This window comes from Nicotiana tomentosiformis, chromosome 1 (assembly GCF_000390325.3).
Source record: "Nicotiana tomentosiformis chromosome 1, ASM39032v3, whole genome shotgun sequence".
NCBI lineage: Eukaryota > Viridiplantae > Streptophyta > Magnoliopsida > Solanales > Solanaceae > Nicotiana > Nicotiana tomentosiformis.
In genome coordinates, this window is record NC_090812.1 from 16,363,862 (window position 1) to 16,382,470 (window position 18,609).

At 33.9% G+C, this 18,609-nt stretch overlaps 2 protein-coding genes across 2 annotated transcripts; one reads left to right on the forward strand and one right to left on the reverse strand.

Moving 5' to 3' along the window:
• Nucleotides 1-2,763: 2,763 nt before the first annotated feature.
• On the forward strand, nucleotides 2,764-6,379 carry LOC104115912 (uncharacterized). Its single transcript, XM_009626635.4, has 8 exons — nucleotides 2,764-2,887; nucleotides 3,032-3,197; nucleotides 3,823-3,913; nucleotides 4,013-4,071; nucleotides 4,487-4,547; nucleotides 5,473-5,563; nucleotides 5,697-5,773; nucleotides 5,931-6,379. Exons 1-8 carry the CDS (start codon nucleotides 2,860-2,862, stop codon nucleotides 6,045-6,047), a joined length of 690 nt encoding a protein of 229 aa, XP_009624930.1. The 5' UTR covers nucleotides 2,764-2,859; the 3' UTR covers nucleotides 6,048-6,379.
• A 1,675-nt stretch (nucleotides 6,380-8,054) lies between these two features.
• Nucleotides 8,055-12,064, reverse strand: LOC104115911 (partner of Y14 and mago). Its single transcript, XM_009626634.4, has 4 exons — nucleotides 11,708-12,064; nucleotides 11,503-11,622; nucleotides 9,194-9,412; nucleotides 8,055-8,513 (listed from the first exon to the last, which is right to left on the reverse strand). The coding sequence occupies exons 1-4, from the start codon at nucleotides 11,894-11,896 to the stop codon at nucleotides 8,373-8,375; spliced, it is 669 nt and encodes a 222-aa protein (XP_009624929.1). The 5' UTR covers nucleotides 11,897-12,064; the 3' UTR covers nucleotides 8,055-8,372.
• Nucleotides 12,065-18,609: the final 6,545 nt, after the last annotated feature.

Here is an 18,609-nt window from a genome sequence, read left to right on the forward strand (position 1 = left end):
ACAGACAATTATGCAAATTAACCTAACAAACAATTTAACAAATAATTTGTTTCAACATCTAAATTCAAAATCAATTATCCTAACACATCATGCAATTAAACTAACTACAGTGTAATTAAATATTAACCAAATCATGCAAAACCATGAGATCAACTAATCTTGAATCCTAATTGGTCTAAATCATTTTTAACATTTGAGAAGAGAGGAACATTTGAGAAAAACTATAAGAAAGGAAAAATTACTCAATCGGAAAGAAAGAATTTACCCTCTCATCTTTAAACAAGGAGTTTCGACTGAAACTTGACCAGTCACAGCGGCCTCGACCAAAGTGTGACCTCCGAGATATGGCGTGAAACTTACATCAGCGGATAGCTCTCATCAAAAGCTTTCGAATGATGTAAATTTCGACCATACACAAGGTGGAATCCATCAAGCAATAAAAAAGGAGGAAGGCGACGAACAGGGTTTAGTTTCGAGATCTAAAAACCGACAAAGACGAAGAGGCTTTAAAATGGAAAGTTGAGGTATTTGGAGAGAGGAGAGGGTGGAGATTATTTGGTGAACGTTTGAGGGTGTTTGAAGGTGGCGCCGCCATAGATGATTTTGTGCGTGGGCAGCTAGGGTTGAAAGAGAGATGGAGGAGGTGATAAAACAGGGGCGGCTCAAGGGCATTTGAGGCCTAATGCTAAAGTCAAATGTGAGGCCTAAGTATTTAAATTTTAAAAAAATACTTAAATGATATGTATGGAGTCAAATGAATGAAATACCAAATGCCAAATAAAAATAATACTAGAAAGATATTACCCGATTACTGATTCTGGAAGTTTGAAGAATGAAGACTTTGAGTCCAAAATATCTAGTTGTTGCTTGTCTACTTCAAAATTCTTGCTGTAAATCTTGAAAACTATACTATATATTTTATAAAGTAATAGAAGTATAGAACTATTGGAATCTTAAAAATATTATTGAACACTTTAACTAATAAATTTTTGGAGAAAGAAGGTGAAAAATAAAATTTTGGAGAAAGAAAAAAATATTGGAGAAAGAATTCAAGAAGGTGAGAAAGAATAAAGAGAAAGGAAGAAGATAAGTAGGTTTTGAAATATGAAGAGTAAGATTGAAACATTGAAAAAGAAGGAGTAAAACATGGAATTATTAAATCAACTCAAATTGAAAATTATTCATCTATCATTTTTAAGTAAGTCAAATTTTTACTTTATTTACTCTAAAAGGTTTTCTTTCCATCTATATGAAAAACATAAAAATACTACTACATATAATTTTTTTTAAATACCTATAAAATATATATTATTTTTGAAAAATGGGGCCCCTCGAAATTGGGGGCCTAAGGCACATGCCTTACCCAACATACTTTTAGAGCCGACCTAGTATTGAAATGAGAGCTTCTTTATGGTTTGGGGGAGAGGGGGTATTCAGACAGTTAAAAGGGATGGGGTAGGGAGTTCCTAGTCGTTGGATGAAAAGTGATGAAGGGACATGATTAAAACGCCTGAAATGACGTTGTTTTGGTACTTATGGGAGCTGGGTTGAGTAATGGGGCGAAGGTGAGCGGATTTTCGCAAGAAATTGGGCTTATTTGCTTGCCCAAATCCGATTTGAACCCAACAACCCCTCTCTTTTCTCCTTTTTCTTTTATTATATTTTCCAAAGCCAACCACTTCACTCAATATTCCAAATTAAACCTATTTTTGCAAAATTAGCCTATTAACTATTATCTAACCAATTATTTATCTAAAAATGCATGTAAAATGACTAATGTATTTTTTGTTGTAATTTTCATGTATTAACTATACAATTAATATGTAGTTAATTCTTAAAAATATAATTAAAACCTAAAATGATATGAAATGAAGATTTGAACATTTTTATGACTTTTCTATGATTTTACAATATTAAATATGCACCCAAAAGCAAATAAATGCAGATAAAGAGAAATTCTTAGAAATTCTATAACAACAAAAAACAATCAGAAAACTGTTTTAGTGGATTTTGTAGTAGTATTTTTGTAGGGCAAAAATTACGTGCTCACATAAAGTATCGAATAAGACAGGATGGATCCTCTTTGTTTGGTATTATTTGACTAAATTGGTGATTGTGGGTCACTGGTATTGGTATTTGAGGAATTTATTGTAAGTATGAGATCATTTGAAGAAGATTTAATGTGTTTTGATCAAAATTAGGATTGCAAATTTGAAGAATACGTTATTAAACAACATAGATAAATTATATCAATCGGATAGATTTTGATAAATAATTTAACATGTAAGTTGAATGCGTGTAACACAAAGTCATCCCAATCGGGTAGTCTTTGGTGAACAATTGAACAAGTACAAAGTCATACTAATCTTGTAGAGTTTACAAATAATCTAACAAATACGTCAAATGTAGATAAAACAAAGTTATGCCAATAGGGTAGAGTTTGGTGACCAATTAAACAATTATGAAGCGATGCCAGTCGATTAGAGTTTGTGGGAAACTAACAATATAGATAGAAAAAATATATCATAAAATCTATTAATCCGATAGAAAAATATCCAACAAGCAATAAATGTGCGTGACTCCAAAGGTTATTTTTTAAATACATTAAAAAACGGGGCTATTATTTAAGGACCAACACCTTATAGGCCATTCCTGTAACTCACCCATCCAATTGGACGACGGTCCAATAACACTTTCTTCTACTATCCAACCTACCAGTTAACTGGGCTTATAAACTCAAGGCCCAGTATCGATCAAACCCGTATAAAGACATAAAACTAAACGCGCGGCCAGATTATACTTTGTGAAAGGAAAACAAGAAGTAGGGTTTTAGCTTTCAACACACAAACCGAAGAAACAATGCCGAAGTCGAAGCGTAATAGAGCCGGTATAGTACAACCCTTGAAATTTCAATATTTGATTGCTGACTTCTTACTACTTAAGCATTTCAATTGATAAGGTGTTATAGTATATTTTTTTTAAAGTAAATTTCTGAATTATTAAGCTGATGTGTTGTGGTTTCTAATTGCAGTGACCTTGTCGAAGACGAAGAAGAAGGGGAAGGAGCACAAAGAAAATATAGTAAATACAATAAGGGAATGTGCGGAAAAGTATAGTTCAGCTTACGTCTTTAGTTTCGAGAACATGAGAAATCTCAAGTTCAAGGAGTTTAGAGATCAGCTCAAATCCTCTAGCAGGCAAGTTTTTTATTTATTTTTCGTCTGACAAATTTCCTTGAAAAATTATTAATCTTTATCTTAGTTGCTTAAAAAGATTGTAATATCCTGATATGAAGGATTTTGATATCAAAAGCATACATGTTGGGACATTTTCGAGTTAAGGCATCAATTTTGCTTTGATTTTAGGAAGGTTAGTTATGACTAATAATGTAGGATCCTATTAGCTTATATTTTCTTTATAGAGTTCAGAAAATAGCAAATTTTAATTAGGATTGTATGGAGGTACTCTCTACTTTCGCATGCCCATGTTTAGAATTTACATGTTGCGGATACCTTGTGCCTAAAATTTTAAATCCGACACATCTAGCTGCTCTGGCTTGCAAGAAGATAATATATGCACTATATTTTACTGAACCTAGAATTGGCTCGTTTGGCTATTACAGCCAGTTTCAAGAGTACGTTGTGTACATACAGTGAATGTGTTATCATTAAACAATTACATTTTCTCATACAAATCATTTTGGGAGGATTATTGATTGGAAGTTAGTATTGAGTTGGGAAGTCTCGAGGGGGATTTTTGTTGGTCTTTCGTATTAATTAGCAGCATGGATCGTGTATTAAGCATTATTTCTTTTTATTTCAGATTTTTCCTTGGATCGAACAAAGTCATGCAGGTAGCACTTGGGCGGTCAGTCTCCGATGAGATTAGACCTGGTCTCCATAAGATTTCTAAGGTAGGGCATGCCGACGTACACTATATTATCTGTCAAATGTCCAGTTGATTTTTTATTAGATTCTCTTCAATTATTGTAATTGATATCATGTCTGTACAGCTCGTACGTGGAGATTCAGGCATTTGCTTTACTAATTTATTAAAGGAAGAGGTCCAAAGGTAAATTCACAGATTTAATGATGCATTTGAGATACTGAAACTCTACACCTTATAACTCTGCTTTTGTTGTGAAAGGAAAGCATTACTTCTATTAGTGAGATTGCGTTAATAGTTTGTTGTCACTTGTCATCCTTGTCCATTGTGCTATATCCAAATTATTTATGCTGATTGTGGTGACAGCTTAACATTTTGTTGTTGCAAAAAATATCTAGCCAATAATTCCAAGTCAAATGCTCGTGGTTTTTCTTCTTCCGCTTCTCTTTTACGTTGCAATTTCATTCCTTGCCTGAAAGTTACGCCTGTATCCTGTAGCACTAGCTGTTTGTGTCTGCTAGAGTATAACCTCTGGTGTTTGCTTCTTGCTCCCTCCATTTCTTCCATTTTTCTTTTGGTTCATCATTTTAAATGTTGTCAGGTTGTTTAACGAGTTTGAAGAATACGACTTTGCAAGGACTGGCAGTGCTGCAACAGAAAAGGTATTGCAAAACTTTTTTTGTTAATACAAGTTGTTTATTTACTTTTATGGCGGTGTGCGCGGGCCAGATTACTAGCACCCCGGTTAAATCACCCAGTATGTGCTATTTCCCGGTTCCCACTAGCATAGGTACCGGTTAATTTTGTCCATCAAAACTTAGACAGAACTTCTATTCCTTCTTTATCCAACCTTGTATTTAAATTTAAGAATCAGCTCACTTCCGCACATTCCATGATAAAGCCGTTCTCCTTAATTGCGGTGTAAGGTCCAGAAAAGAATAATCTTTTCTCCTTGTATACAACAAAAATACTCAAGCTTGAACTTAAGTGATGTTATTTGTTTCTGTGGAGATTTAGTGTTTCTGTTTTAGGTTTTACTGCTGCAAAAAAAGAAGCTTTTGCCACTATGTTTTGGATGGTGAATTTATTTCTGATAATTTTGAAGCAACTGCATGCTAGCTTCGTTTATATTTACCTGTTTCCAATTCTAAGTATGTTCTGACTCTTGTTGCCATATTAGCTATATGTCAACTTATTTTTTATAAATCTAATTGCCATTTTGACTACTATAATAAGGACGATTTTACTCGAGAGCTCCTTCAGAAGATGCTTTCTCTTGGCTCAGTTGATGCCTCCTGCTACCCCTGTGCTGTTTGGTCTATAATAATTAAACCATATCGATTATCATATCCATTAAAGATTTGTTCTAGTAGATAATTTGGGGATATTTTTATTTGATCTGAGCATGTATCTAAGGTATCTTCAACAAGTACCTTGCCTCAAATTTATATTCCAGTTACTTACCGGGTTCTTATTTTTGGTCCTTATTTGATCTGAGCATTTACATAAGGTATCTTCACCAAGTACCTTGCCTCAATTTATATTTCAGTTACATACAGGGCTCTTAGTTTTGGTTCAATCTCTCAGGTGGAGCTACAAGAAGGCCCTCTTGATCAGTTCACTCATGAGATGGAGCCATTCCTACGAAAGCAGGGGATGCCAGTTCGATTGAACAAAGGTATTAATCTTCTGCTCCTCTGCTGTTTTTGTTGTTTGCTGATTGATGATTGTAACATAATTTTAGTGTCTAATCTGTCAATAGTTATCTGTAAAAATCTCTGATTCATCTACCTATGTCGCACGGTGAGCAGGTATTGTGGAGCTTGTATCTGACTTTGTTGTATGTGAAGAAGGGAAGCCATTGTCACCGGAGGCAGCTCGCATACTGGTTTGTATATATTTCCATCTATCAAATTTCTGAGGATAGTTCCATTCTGTCTATTTCGTGTGTCATACTGGAGGTGCCTTATAAAAGTGCAAAAAGATCAAAACAGCATATGTTGAAATTCTTGAGAAATGAAAGCAATTGCCTTGTTACTGTGCAGCGTCTGCTTGGTATCAAGATGGCTACTTTCCGACTCAATTTAATATGCAGGTGGACTCCTGATGAATTTGAAATCTACAGAGAAGGATTGGAAGAGTCAGATATTGAATCCTCATAGACAATTCTCTCACCTCTGGGATGACACATGTTTTACAAGATTAAAGTTGCACGGTATGGGTTGATCCTTTGATACTCCTAGAACCTCTTGCCAGCTGAAGTCACAGAGGGGGTGTTTTTTACTTGGTCTCAAGATATTAATTGACCAGTCATCAATTTTGGCACTATTATAGCTTCGGTATTCAGACTTCAGTATGTGTGTGCGTGGAAGGTGTTTGAACTATTTTGACTCTTCAATGTAACGGATTTATACTTATTCAAAAGGAAAAAAAATGTAACAGATTTTATGTGAAATTTCCTACTAAAATGTTCGACTTCGAATTTGGTTCTCAACATTCGTTGATGGTTGGCCTGATGTCTGGGCTTTCTGCGAGCTCATCTGATTGGTTTAAGATCTCTCTTGGTATATCCTTTCTTTGAAGAGATGGAAAAAACATCTAAATAAGAGATTTCTTCAATCGAATAATGTCACCTTTAGACCGACTTGATGTACTAGGAATAGTTTTGACACCTTAGTGTGTATATACAAAGTACTGAAATTTTGTTACTACCAATAATCAAATGGGCGATGATCAATTTTCATCCTCTCTCGTAGTAAAAGTGTGAACTTTTATCTCAAGTGCATCTAAATAGAAAAATGCATCATTCTTTTTTGCCAAACCAAAAAAGAAAAGGAGTATCAGATAAAATGGGACAGAAATTTTGAATAATGAGTTGTCTATCTTCTCGGTTTTTATTGACGACACTGATATATTGCCTCTTTTTGTTTTCTTGAGCCGAGGGTTTTTCGGAAACAACTTCCCTACCTCTCGGGGTAGGAGTAAGTTCTGCTTACATACTACCTTCCCCAGACCCCACTAATGAGATTTCACTGGGTCGTTGTTGTAAGTTTTAATTTTCTCGCAAATAGCAATGATCAGCATGAATCCAGGAAATTGGAAATCAATTTAGCCAAAGGCATTAGTTTGTGAAGTTCATTCGCAAAATAAGTTAGGACGTTGATGAAACACTCAATCTAGAGGTTTAATATGTAAAGATGATTGAAGCGCTTCAGAGTTTTGACGTCTTTGGAAATCAAGGACCAATCAGAACAAGCAGCAGCTATGTCCTCTAAAATTGGAGCACTACCTGAAAATTAACACAAATTAGGGGTGTGTTTGGTACGAACGAAAATGTTTTCCATGAAAGATGTTTTCCTAGAAAATGTTTTCATGAAAAATGAGTGGTTTTATACCTTATTTTTCATTGTTTGGTTGGTGAGTGAAAAAATTTTCCGGAAAATATTTTCTAGTATTTAGTTAGAGAGTATAAAATATTTTTTTATGCTACTTTCCTCACTCACCCCTTTCCCCCAAGTCCCCATGTTTCATGTGTTCTCCTCCCCTCCTCTCCCCTCCCCTCCTTTCAAATACCCAACGTTTTCAGAACTCTATTTTTTTTCAAGAATTTAGTTATTCTTTAAAAATTCACACAAACCTAAAAGAACTAATGAGATGCATTACTTTTTTATGCAAAAATAACGTTGAAATTTGTGTTCCATAACAAAAAAGAATACTCTTTTTTTGGTTAAAAAAGAAAGTACTTTTTCTACAACATGAAAATAAAGTACTTATTTTGTTGAAATGAAAGAAAATATTTTTTCTACATCTGAAAAGAAAATACTCATTTTGTTGAAATGAAAAAATATATTTTTTCTACATCATGAAAAGAAAATACTTTTTACTACATCATTTTGTTGAAATGAAAGAAAATATATTTTTTACATTATGAAAAGAAAGTACTTTTTTTGTTAAAATGAAAAAAAATTACTTTTTTTATATAATGAAAAGAAAAATACTCATTTGTTGAAATGAAAAAAAAAAATTACTCTATCCATAACATAAAAAAAAAAGTACCGCTAATAATATTTCTATTTATGATGGGGTTTGGGGGCGAGGGTAGGGTAGGGGGTTGGGGCGAGGGTGGGGTGAGTTGGTGGGTGGTGGGGATGAGAAATAGAATGGGAAGGTTAAAAAAGAATTTTGAAAAATGTTTTCCGTTCTCGAAAACATTTTACTCCAATTAGAGGAAAATGAGTTCATGAGGAAAATGTTTTACAAAACATTCAAGCCAACCAAACATGGGAAAATTGAAAAACATTTTACTTCGTACCAAACACGCCCTAGATCCTGTGTTGTTTTGCCCTAACTAGTGCACAAATTACAAAATAAACACACATTTCCCTTAACATCTTGGGCGTTGAGTATATTGATGCAGTGGTAAAATTCCACCAGGCTACCGTAACTTAAACTACGAGTTTCTTCAGCCTAAAATTAAATTCATGATGTCATGCTTCCAGTTCAGCCTTTTTATCCTCCAAAATCTTTAACTCTTTTCGCCAGCTTTCCAACTTAGCCACTTTTTCCAGCTGTTCTGACTTCATATCCTTCTCCTCAGTCTTCTGCTGTTGAGCTTCTGTCAGCCGAATCTGCACCAAATAAAGCAGCGTTTAATTTAGTGAGCTCAACAAAAATTTAAAGCTCCAATGGAGACCTTTAAGTGCATCTTGCCGCCCTCCCCCTGAGAACGTAGTACAGATAAATCACCAGAGATTAAAAGATTGTTTTTTTTCTCAGATTGATAGTACAAATAAACTACCAATAAAAACCCAACGCTTTCCAAAACTACCCAATGACCAGATTCTAATATATGTAGTATCTGAAAGATGAACCATTAGTAGAAATCAAAAGGAAGTCCTCATGTCACAGTTCGACAGTTCCAAGAGGTCATTCTCAAAAAAGAAGTTCCAAAGGTGATATTCCCATCTATGTGACATTTGACCAAAGTGTTGAGATGGGAGCACCTTGGACTGAAAATACAACATAGAGGTGAACCAGCACATGTATGCAGTTGTTATGGATTCAAAAAGAATGCACAAACATGTCATTACCTTGAAACAAAACCGAATCATCCATTTTGATGTACAAAATGGAAACAACAATTTTTTCCACCATCTAATTGTGAAGTAGAATAATAAATTCCACCAAGGCATGGAAAACAAAGATGATAGCCGAGCATCTCTAAAATGCAGTAAGAAGCATCTGAGTTATGTTAAAGAACTTGAATGATGGCATGCCTTTGGAGAACTGGAAGCACTGGAGGACATACCTTTTTCTTCAGAGCTCGGATCTTTTTGTCAATGTCCTGCACACTATCTCCCACGGCAGAAGACTCGATTGAATTTGAAGGGGGGACAACAGGATTTGCAGATATCGCAAGACTGTTTATCTGGGACATAACTGACTCAACCTGCTCTGGAACGCCAACTGAATTTTCAGCAGATGAGACTTCACCACTCTCTGGATTCTTACCCTTCTCAACTGCAGCCTGCCACAAGTTGTGTTAATTATAGCAGCATTTGGTTCACAACATTTGTGACAGAAAAGCAATGCAGTTTTTAAGTCATCAAAGCTCAATATATTTATTTATTTATTTGTGATTAATCAAAAAGCCTCTCACTAATATCGCAACATGATCGTCCCAGAAACTACATCCTGTATACAGTGTTGATCTTCATAACTGAAGGCCTAAGTTTGAGGATGTAAGATTGGATGAAAGTGAAGGTCATTTGGGAAGAGGTGAGATTAGAATTTCTTCATTAATTTACTTGTATTTTGGTATTAAGAGGACATACCCTTTGTATAGATAGTTTGAAAGATCTTTCGGGAGATTAACATTTGTATATGAGTTGTAATTTCTGATCTCACCTATGCAAATGGTAGCTGGATTTGGATTAGACATAAGGTTGACTTATCAACTAGAAAAGGTAACAGTACAGGGAAATTCACTCTAGAACATGTTATTACAATATGCTTAATCTTGCAAGGACACTAAGCCTAAGTCATCGCCTTGGAAATTGCCAGTCAAAGCAGAGCCCCAATAAAAGTTTCCCATTTTGGTTGGATAGCAGTACATGAAGCTGCCTAACTCAGTATAACCTGAGGAAAATGCGCTCATTTCGTGCAATAGGTACTTCGTGTAAAAGGTACATCGAGGAACCTAATCATCTTTTCCCATTATGTGGGTTGGCAAGGTAGAAGTGAGATATTTTCCAAATCTATTGGTGATTCAAAGGGTAATGCCTAGATACCCCATGGCAAATACCTCAGCTCAGTTGATAGAAAGCCACAGAAATATATTCAAAAGATAGTACGTCATCCAGCTTGCATTTTGTGGGCTTTCGTGGAGGGAGAGGGACAAGAGATGCTAAAACCTAGTCATACTCTGAAGTCCAGGTGATTGCCATTTGTGGTAATTTTAAATATATAAATTTACTGCACCTTCATGGTGCTATTTCATTGATAAGATATCTGCTCGTTATAAAAACATACATCCGATAACAAGGTGTCTAACTTTAGTTGTTCGTTTGCTGTCGCATATTACACTGTGACTGAACTACAATAGCCTGGGAATGCATCCTTGCTCTTGCTCGCCAGCTTTGGTGAAGGAATTTTCTGCTAATCCAGGTTTTTATCGAGCAAGTTAGAATTAGAAGAATTTGGGGAACTGATAACTATTAGCTTTTCTGGTGCATCCACAATTAGAGAGACCTACGAGCCATTGGGGGTACTACAACTGAAACCACGTTATAAGAAACCAGCTTAGGTCAAATATGGTTGTATGGCCAACTTTGAAGCCCGATGAAATGCCATTTAATTCGATAATCCTTCATCATGAACTGCAGCTACTGCCCACTTGCATAAGCTAGCAATATAATTGCATTACATTAAGAATAATGCACATGAAATGCAGTTCATTATTATATTACCTTATATCTTACAGCAGTATCATATACATCACTCATGCCATCAAGATTTTCAGTGCATTTATATTATTATGCCATAAGATATCTGTCTATGTCGTTTCATAGTTGAAGAAAATGAATAATTTGGTCGAACATAATATTGATTAAAGATCTGCAACACTGCAACTAATGCAATACCAACTATGACAGTTGACCAAACAAATTGGGGAAAAAACTTAACTGGACTAGGTGACGAATTGAGCGAATAATACATAGTATTAATTAACCATGGTTATACTAAACCTTATGTAAAAGCATATGTCATGGCCTTCAAAGACGGATCCAGGATTTGAATTTTATGGGTTCAACTTCGGGATTCTACCACAGTCCATTTGATTTACTGAGTACGGAATCTATTAATTATACTTACTTAGTGAATTTTAAACACATATACATAGTCTGAGTGAAGCTATTGGGTTCGGATGAACCCATAACAATAACACTACATCCGCCCCTGATGCCCTTTTACCTTTGGTGGATGCACGGGTACAGATAAGTATCTTCCCGACAAACTGTTCAGGCCATGTAAACTAATCCTCTGGTAACTAGAACAAAGCTGACTAAAGAATAGGGTAATAAACAAGAAATAATGAGAGGAGTAACAAATTTGAACCTGTTGACGCTTTTCCTTCTTCCTTTCATTCCGCTTGGCAGCTTTAGACTTAGGTTTAGCCTCCATCACCGGATCATACCCCGGCGGAACATCCTGCAATGACTCCATTTCCTTCTTCCACTGCCATTTCCCAAAGCACCAATTAATCAACACAAGTACACACAGAATAAACCAAAAACAACATGTACCACAAATGTATACTTACAAGAGCGCCTTTAGATTGGTAAACGGCAACTTCATCTTGAGGCACATAACCAGCCCTAATACGAATGGGTTTACGGAGGGTTCCGTCGGGGCGTCGGGTTGGCGCGAGAAGTCTTTCTCCTTCTTTTAGGGTTTTGCTTAGCTCAGCTGCCATTTGTTTCGCTTCGTCCTCTCCTCCTCTGGTCGCCATAGCTAGCTATCTCTCTGCTGATTCTGACGTTTTTACTGAGGGGACGTTAGAAATCGCTTTCATCAACTCATCACTGGTTATTTTACATTAATTTGTTGGCTTCTAATCATCACAATTAGTAGCAATTAGCTGTCTTATGTTCAGTGTCAGATCATTTAATCGAGTCCCTTGAAGTGGTGAATCACGGGCCGGGTTTATATTTGTTAGGGGGTGGTTTGGCGGTGGTTATTAGAAAAAATAATGTAAGCATTAGCTCTATCCATTATTAATATCTTATTTGGTATATTTTTTCAACTTGTGTATAACTAAAATCATATTTGGTATTATATTATGTATAAGTAATGCATAGAAAATCATGGCATTAGTAATACCAAGGCTACTAATGCATGCATTAGATTGGTTAAAGATAAAATTATCCTTAAAGTCTCTTAAAGCTTTAGAATATGGAGGGCATTTTTATAAACAACTATTTTTCTTAAAAATTATGCAATTTATTATAATTTTAATACATCACACCAAACAATAGATAAGGAGTAATATATGCATAACTAATGCTTGCATTACTAATACACCTTATTCCGCACTATTCTTATATTCCCTGCCAAACGACCTCTTAGTGTGTTGGGCTCTCTGTTTTAAAAGGCAAAATTGGGACTGGCCTGGGGCTCGCCCAAGGGCGGAGCACTCGTAAAACGCCCTTGGGCTTATGTGTGAATCTTAGTTCTGTGAGACTTACGTCCCGGACACGCCCAACGCCCAGCGTACTGGGCTCGCCTAATAGAATTTTATGCAATTGTGTATAACTAATCTTGTAAAACCTCAAATTTTCTTAATAAATCGTTGACTTTAAAATTATTTTTTTCTTAATCATAAATCATTAAGTTGAGAGTATTTTATGTCATAATTAAAATAAAAATTATTGCACGTTATCCACTAAGACTGCTATAATATTAAATTTTAAATAAATCTTTCATTTAAAAGGTATTTATTTATTAACTTTTGTTATGTCTTTATTATATAATAGTCCAGAATTTTTTTATAATTATTTTCCTAAATTTTTTTTTTTTTTTGCGTTTATGAGATACGATACTTTTTAAATTTAATAGCTCAGTATTAACTATTAACTATTTACAAATAATTAGTTATCATGGTATTGTATGATGAATTATGTGTCACTTTATTGACTTGTTGAAACTTAAATATAAATTATGCTAGAGAATTATATTTAAATTATGAATTATGTTTTTATATAAACTCTCTTTCAAATAGAAAGCATATTAAATAAAGGGAGTATTTTAAAAGAAATATCAAATTATAATATCGAAATTCTTTCAAGATTTATGACTCCTTAAGAGATATATATAAGATTTCGTATCGAATACATTACTTTTGATGTTTGAGTTGTAACGACGTTGCAGCTAATTTGCATATTATGATATATGTCATACTTTTCGTATTATTCATAGTTGAATTATAATTTATAAATATTTTAAATAAATTATTTGTTATGATTTTGTGATTTTAATATAATTTTTATAATTATTTTTTATTTTATACTATCTTAAAATTCTTTAAATTAGTAAAATTTAAAGATTCATGAGACTTACGACTCATGTCTCAGGGCTTACGCCTCGCCTCGTCAAAGGTAAAACACCTCGCCTCATGCCCCTCCTTTTAAAACATAGGTTGGGCCTTGTATGTAATTTTGCAAATTTTAGAAAATTTGCAAATATAACCAATTTTTATTTTAAGCGGCTGATGCCCGCTTGCTTTCTTCTATTTGCTTCCCTCTTTGTTGGCTATGGCTGCCGAGGCCGTATGGAGGAGAGATGTGTGGATGAAGATGGGAAGTCAGCTGTAGAACAAAAGTGTCTGGGAATTTATGAAAAATATCTAACTTAATCGTAAAAATTAGAAAGATGTATGCTGATTGGATTTAATGTAGGTATGTCTAATTCAACTTTCAATTTTATTTCAATCACTTTTGAATAAATATATGAGTACTAATTAAAATGCAAACACAATAATCTATCATGATTAATGAATTAATTTAATAGGGAAAAGGCTCATGTGGCAATATAAAAGTGGGTCAAATTACCACTTTTAATGAAATATTTATAGTGTAATCATAAAATGGCTAAAGGTGCATTCATTTTTAATTTATAGCTATGTTTTAAAAAGTAGCTTTAATAATGGTATTTTTTTTGTTCCTATACAATATTTGAAATTTATTTTCCAAAATTGTTCTAATTTTGTATATTAACTCCCTAAACAATGATTACTTACAAATTATATACATTTCACCTTAAAAGGCTCATAATCCATTATTAGTGCCTTTAATCAAGGGATTTAGTTACATCATTTTCCTTTTTTATCTCCTCTCTCCCCTCTTCTCTCCAAATCGAACTTATATTTAGGGATTTCTGTCCGTCAAAGCCATGAGATACTGCTTAAGTTACCTTTTTTTTTTTTTGGGTCAAATAGCAGAATCTTCAAATGTAAATAACACAAGTAATAAGTCTCAATTTTGAACATCAACGCCTATGTATCTAATGATCTCGACATCCAAGTAGTCAACATACCCTTGGACAACCACACGAGGCTTTCCAACTTGAACGCAAACAACATATACCTAGGAATACCCGGTGAGGATTGTCGATGAAATGAGTTGAGCCACAAATTCTAGCAGATTTGTAGAGGGCCCTTCCATCACCTCTTTATTTCGTATATATCATAGTAGCTTAGAGTACCTGATAAGCAGTCAGATTTACCAATAGCTCGAAGATCCATCCAAGCATCGATCCACCATGAACTTTTGACCTGACTCCCTTTCTTTTCGCTTCACTCCACCCAAATCGTTAAGTTTCCATGAATATTCAAGTTTTACCGTTCAAACAAATATGAATCAGTGTACATGTGTCGATTCAGAATTCATTCTCTACTTTTCTTTCCTTAATAAATCAACCGAGAAAAGAACAGTATACGGTACATCAACATACAAATTAAAAACAAATTTCGTACAAATTTAATGCAAATTTGAATATCTACAACAACATATATAGTAAAAACAAATACCATACAACTAATTATACATTATACAACTTAATTGCAACTTATCTACAACTTTCATATATTATTCTACCTAGTTAAATACAACTACAATATTATACAACTTAAATATAATTTTTATATAATATGTCTTATGTATATTTTGTATTTGATTTATACATAGTAAAAATAATTTTCATACAACTAATTATATATTATACAACTTATTTACAACTTTCATATAGTATTTCTACCCAGTTAACTACAACTTCAATAACATACAACTTAAATACATTTTTTATACAATATGTCTTTTGTATATTTTTGTATCTGATTTGTATATATTTTGTATGTGGTGTGTGTTTCTTCCTCTCTAAAATTCCTATAAAAACTTACTCTCTTAATACAATTTTGATACATATCAACAACTTTACGTAAAAAGGTAGTATTGATAACTTCAATACAAATTTTATACAACGATTCATACACTATATAACTATTTTTCAACTTTCATACAATATTCAAATAAAAAAAAAAAATAGCTACAACAGAGTATAATTTACATATAATTATAATACAACCTTACTACAATTTCGTAAGTATATTGTATGCCATATTTTTTTTTCCGAGTTTCAATCTGAAATTCGGCCAAAATCAAGTCTAATCTTCACCAAAACACTCTCAAAATTGAGATATAAATTTCAAACAATATTTTCAATTGTTTGCAATAACACCCAATCTAAATAAATAATAATTTTTGAAAATCCAAATTCAATTTCAAAGCTTCAAAGTTTTTTAATGGCTGTCAATGGTGGAAAGTCAAACACCTTCAAAATTTATTGATTGATAATTTAAATTTGAACACCAATTGTGCAACATGAAAGGAAATTGTTAAGTCAAAACGATTGAAATTCATTGATGAATTCCATTAAAACTCTGTACAATACGAAAACATAAAAAAATAGAGAACACAAATGAAGAAAAAATGAAAAAAACAAAAGAGAGGAGGAGAGTAGGGAGAGAGAGTGGTCACGTATAAAAGTATAAAAAAATAAGTGATATTAAATGTCTATTATCACTATCCCTTAATAATGACCATTCTGCAAATGGCCCAAAAAACAAGCAAATGGACCCAAATTCGATCTGCTATCTTCTTTTACTTTATTTATTTTTAAATTCGAACTGATTTCAGCTTTGGAATTTTGCTAGTCGCTCCTCTCTGTCGCCTTCTGCAACGATCTCATCACGTTTTATTTATCTGACGCAATTAAATTGTACGTTTCTCTTTTTACCTCGCATGATTCTCCCTCTAAATATGTTTTCATTTCTTTCTATAATCAGACAAAAAAATCCTTTATTTTTGCGCTGATATCAATGGTAAAACACTAATGATAGTGTATTGATTATAATGCCGTGTTTGCAATGATTATTTAGTTGTAAAACACGGAATTTAGGAATTTCTCTTTGTAATCCTTGTAACTTTACATGTTAAATGCACGTTTATATATGCTTTTTTAGCTGGAAGTAGTATTGCAATGGGTTATTTATTCGCGTTTTAAGCAGTAAGCATAGTTTTTTCTGAAAATCTAATTGATTAATTGGTCTCTTGGGTGTTCGGAGAGATGCATAAAATTGGAACGAAATAATTAACTAATTAAAAATCATTTTCTTGAGATATCCAGTGGTTCTGGGAGCACAGTTGAGTGCAATGAATATATCAGATGTATCCTTATTGCAGATTCAGAAATCAGAAGCTAGTCATATTAAAGTTGTTTAAGCTGGTAAGTCTTTGTCTGAAGTACTAGACTTCCAGCAATAGGAAGAAATATAAAATGAGTACTAAGACCAATTAGATTTTGTCGAGATAGAAAGTTCAGTTCTATTTGAAAACTCAGTAGTGCAGGAAATCACGAAGAGCGGACTGCATCCAATCAAGAGTACTAATTTTATCAGGCAATTTACACATCTGCGTCTTAGGTACTGACGCAGAACGTAAGAAAATTTGAAAGTGTTGCAAAATAGAATGAAGTAGCTTAGGAGACATCATTATTGGAATGACTTAGAAAATGTACCACCAGTAAGGTTCAATTATGTTCTTAAGATTTATCTCTCCTCGTTCCATCATCGGTCAGGTCAGAGAAGTAATAGTTCTAAAACGTTCTTTCATTATGCCCATTCCTTGTCTGGTAATCTGAAAAATGCAGTGTCTTACCATGTTTCCCATCTTAGGTCCTCTAAAGCAAAATTTCTGTGGTTCAAGCCTTTGAACATGTCTTTGTTCTTCCACCATATGTTAATTCAGATTGTTATCCATAGTGACTGTAACTGTGTCGACTTCCGTTCCTTTGATGGGCAGCGTATCTGGAATCTCATTCAGATCAACTGATGATATGGGTACATCTATTAGAGAGGAGCTCCAGACTTGCAGATTGTCATCTGCTGTTCCAGAATGACCAGATCGTCTATCCTTGTCGGGACATCTGCCTGGAAAATTCATGAGAGGCAAGTGACAATTTTTGTGTGAGAACTCTCTCTATGTGGGTGGTTCTTCACTTCTGAACTCATGTGAATTAGTGGACAAAGATATACAGAGATAAAAAAACATGTTATATGTAAATATCAATGCACATACAATCTATTTTTTTATAAGGTATGCACATACAATCTATTTCAAGTAATGTGTTCCCCCCCCGCTCTCCCTTACCGCAGGTTGATTAGATTCCTCTGTGTTTGTAAAGCTGATGGACACATTCTCTTCCCTCTTTCACTCTATATGCTACTCACGCCATATGTTATGAACGTGGCTGCAAAGAATCTGTTGTTTCAGGAATCTTCTTTGTAAATGTCAAAGATCATGCTAGAACAATTATCATGACTTTGCTACAATGTTGAGAAACATCTCTAAATCTCTTTCAACTTTTGTAACCGACCCCTTGCTCCCTATAGATTGTATTGTTCCCTTTCGGTCTGTTGCAAAATGTATTCCGCTTTCTAAATTGAAAATATTGTTCCTTAATTTAAAATTATTCCAATTGAATTTAAAAAATGCTTTCCATTTAACTTAAAATCAAAATCTTGCTTATTTCCCTATTTATCAACTTTTGAAAATTACACTATTTTAAAAGTTGTATCCACATAAGTCTAGCACCTCTGTAGAGCCTTTGTCAAAGTGTCAATACAACTCTCCTTGATTAAAAAGAGAGTTATATGGAGATCATTTTATTATTATACCATTTCAACTTATGAGAAAAATTACTTCAACTCCATACTTGGCTTCAGTTTCTCTATAACACTACATGATTTCACCTTTTCTCCTTGCATAGCAGAAGTCAGTAGAATTTGGACAATTGGAGTATGATTCAAAGCCCTTTAGGAGGGGGAAAGTAAGCTGTGCACTCTATACCATCGTAAGTTATTTCAAATTTCCAATTGGCTAACAAAAATATTTACCGGGATGATAGAGGTTCGGGCTCATTATCCGCCGAGTTTCGAACCATACAGCTCTGGCCCTTGGGGATTTCACTTATCAATAAAAGAATTTTTTTTATTAGGATGTGGCTATGCCTGCATAAGTTTGTTGATGCTGGTAGATATACCAGAACTTGTCTTTGAAATATGTGATGTTTGTTTGGTTTCAATTTCGTATAGCGTTACAGAGGGAGATT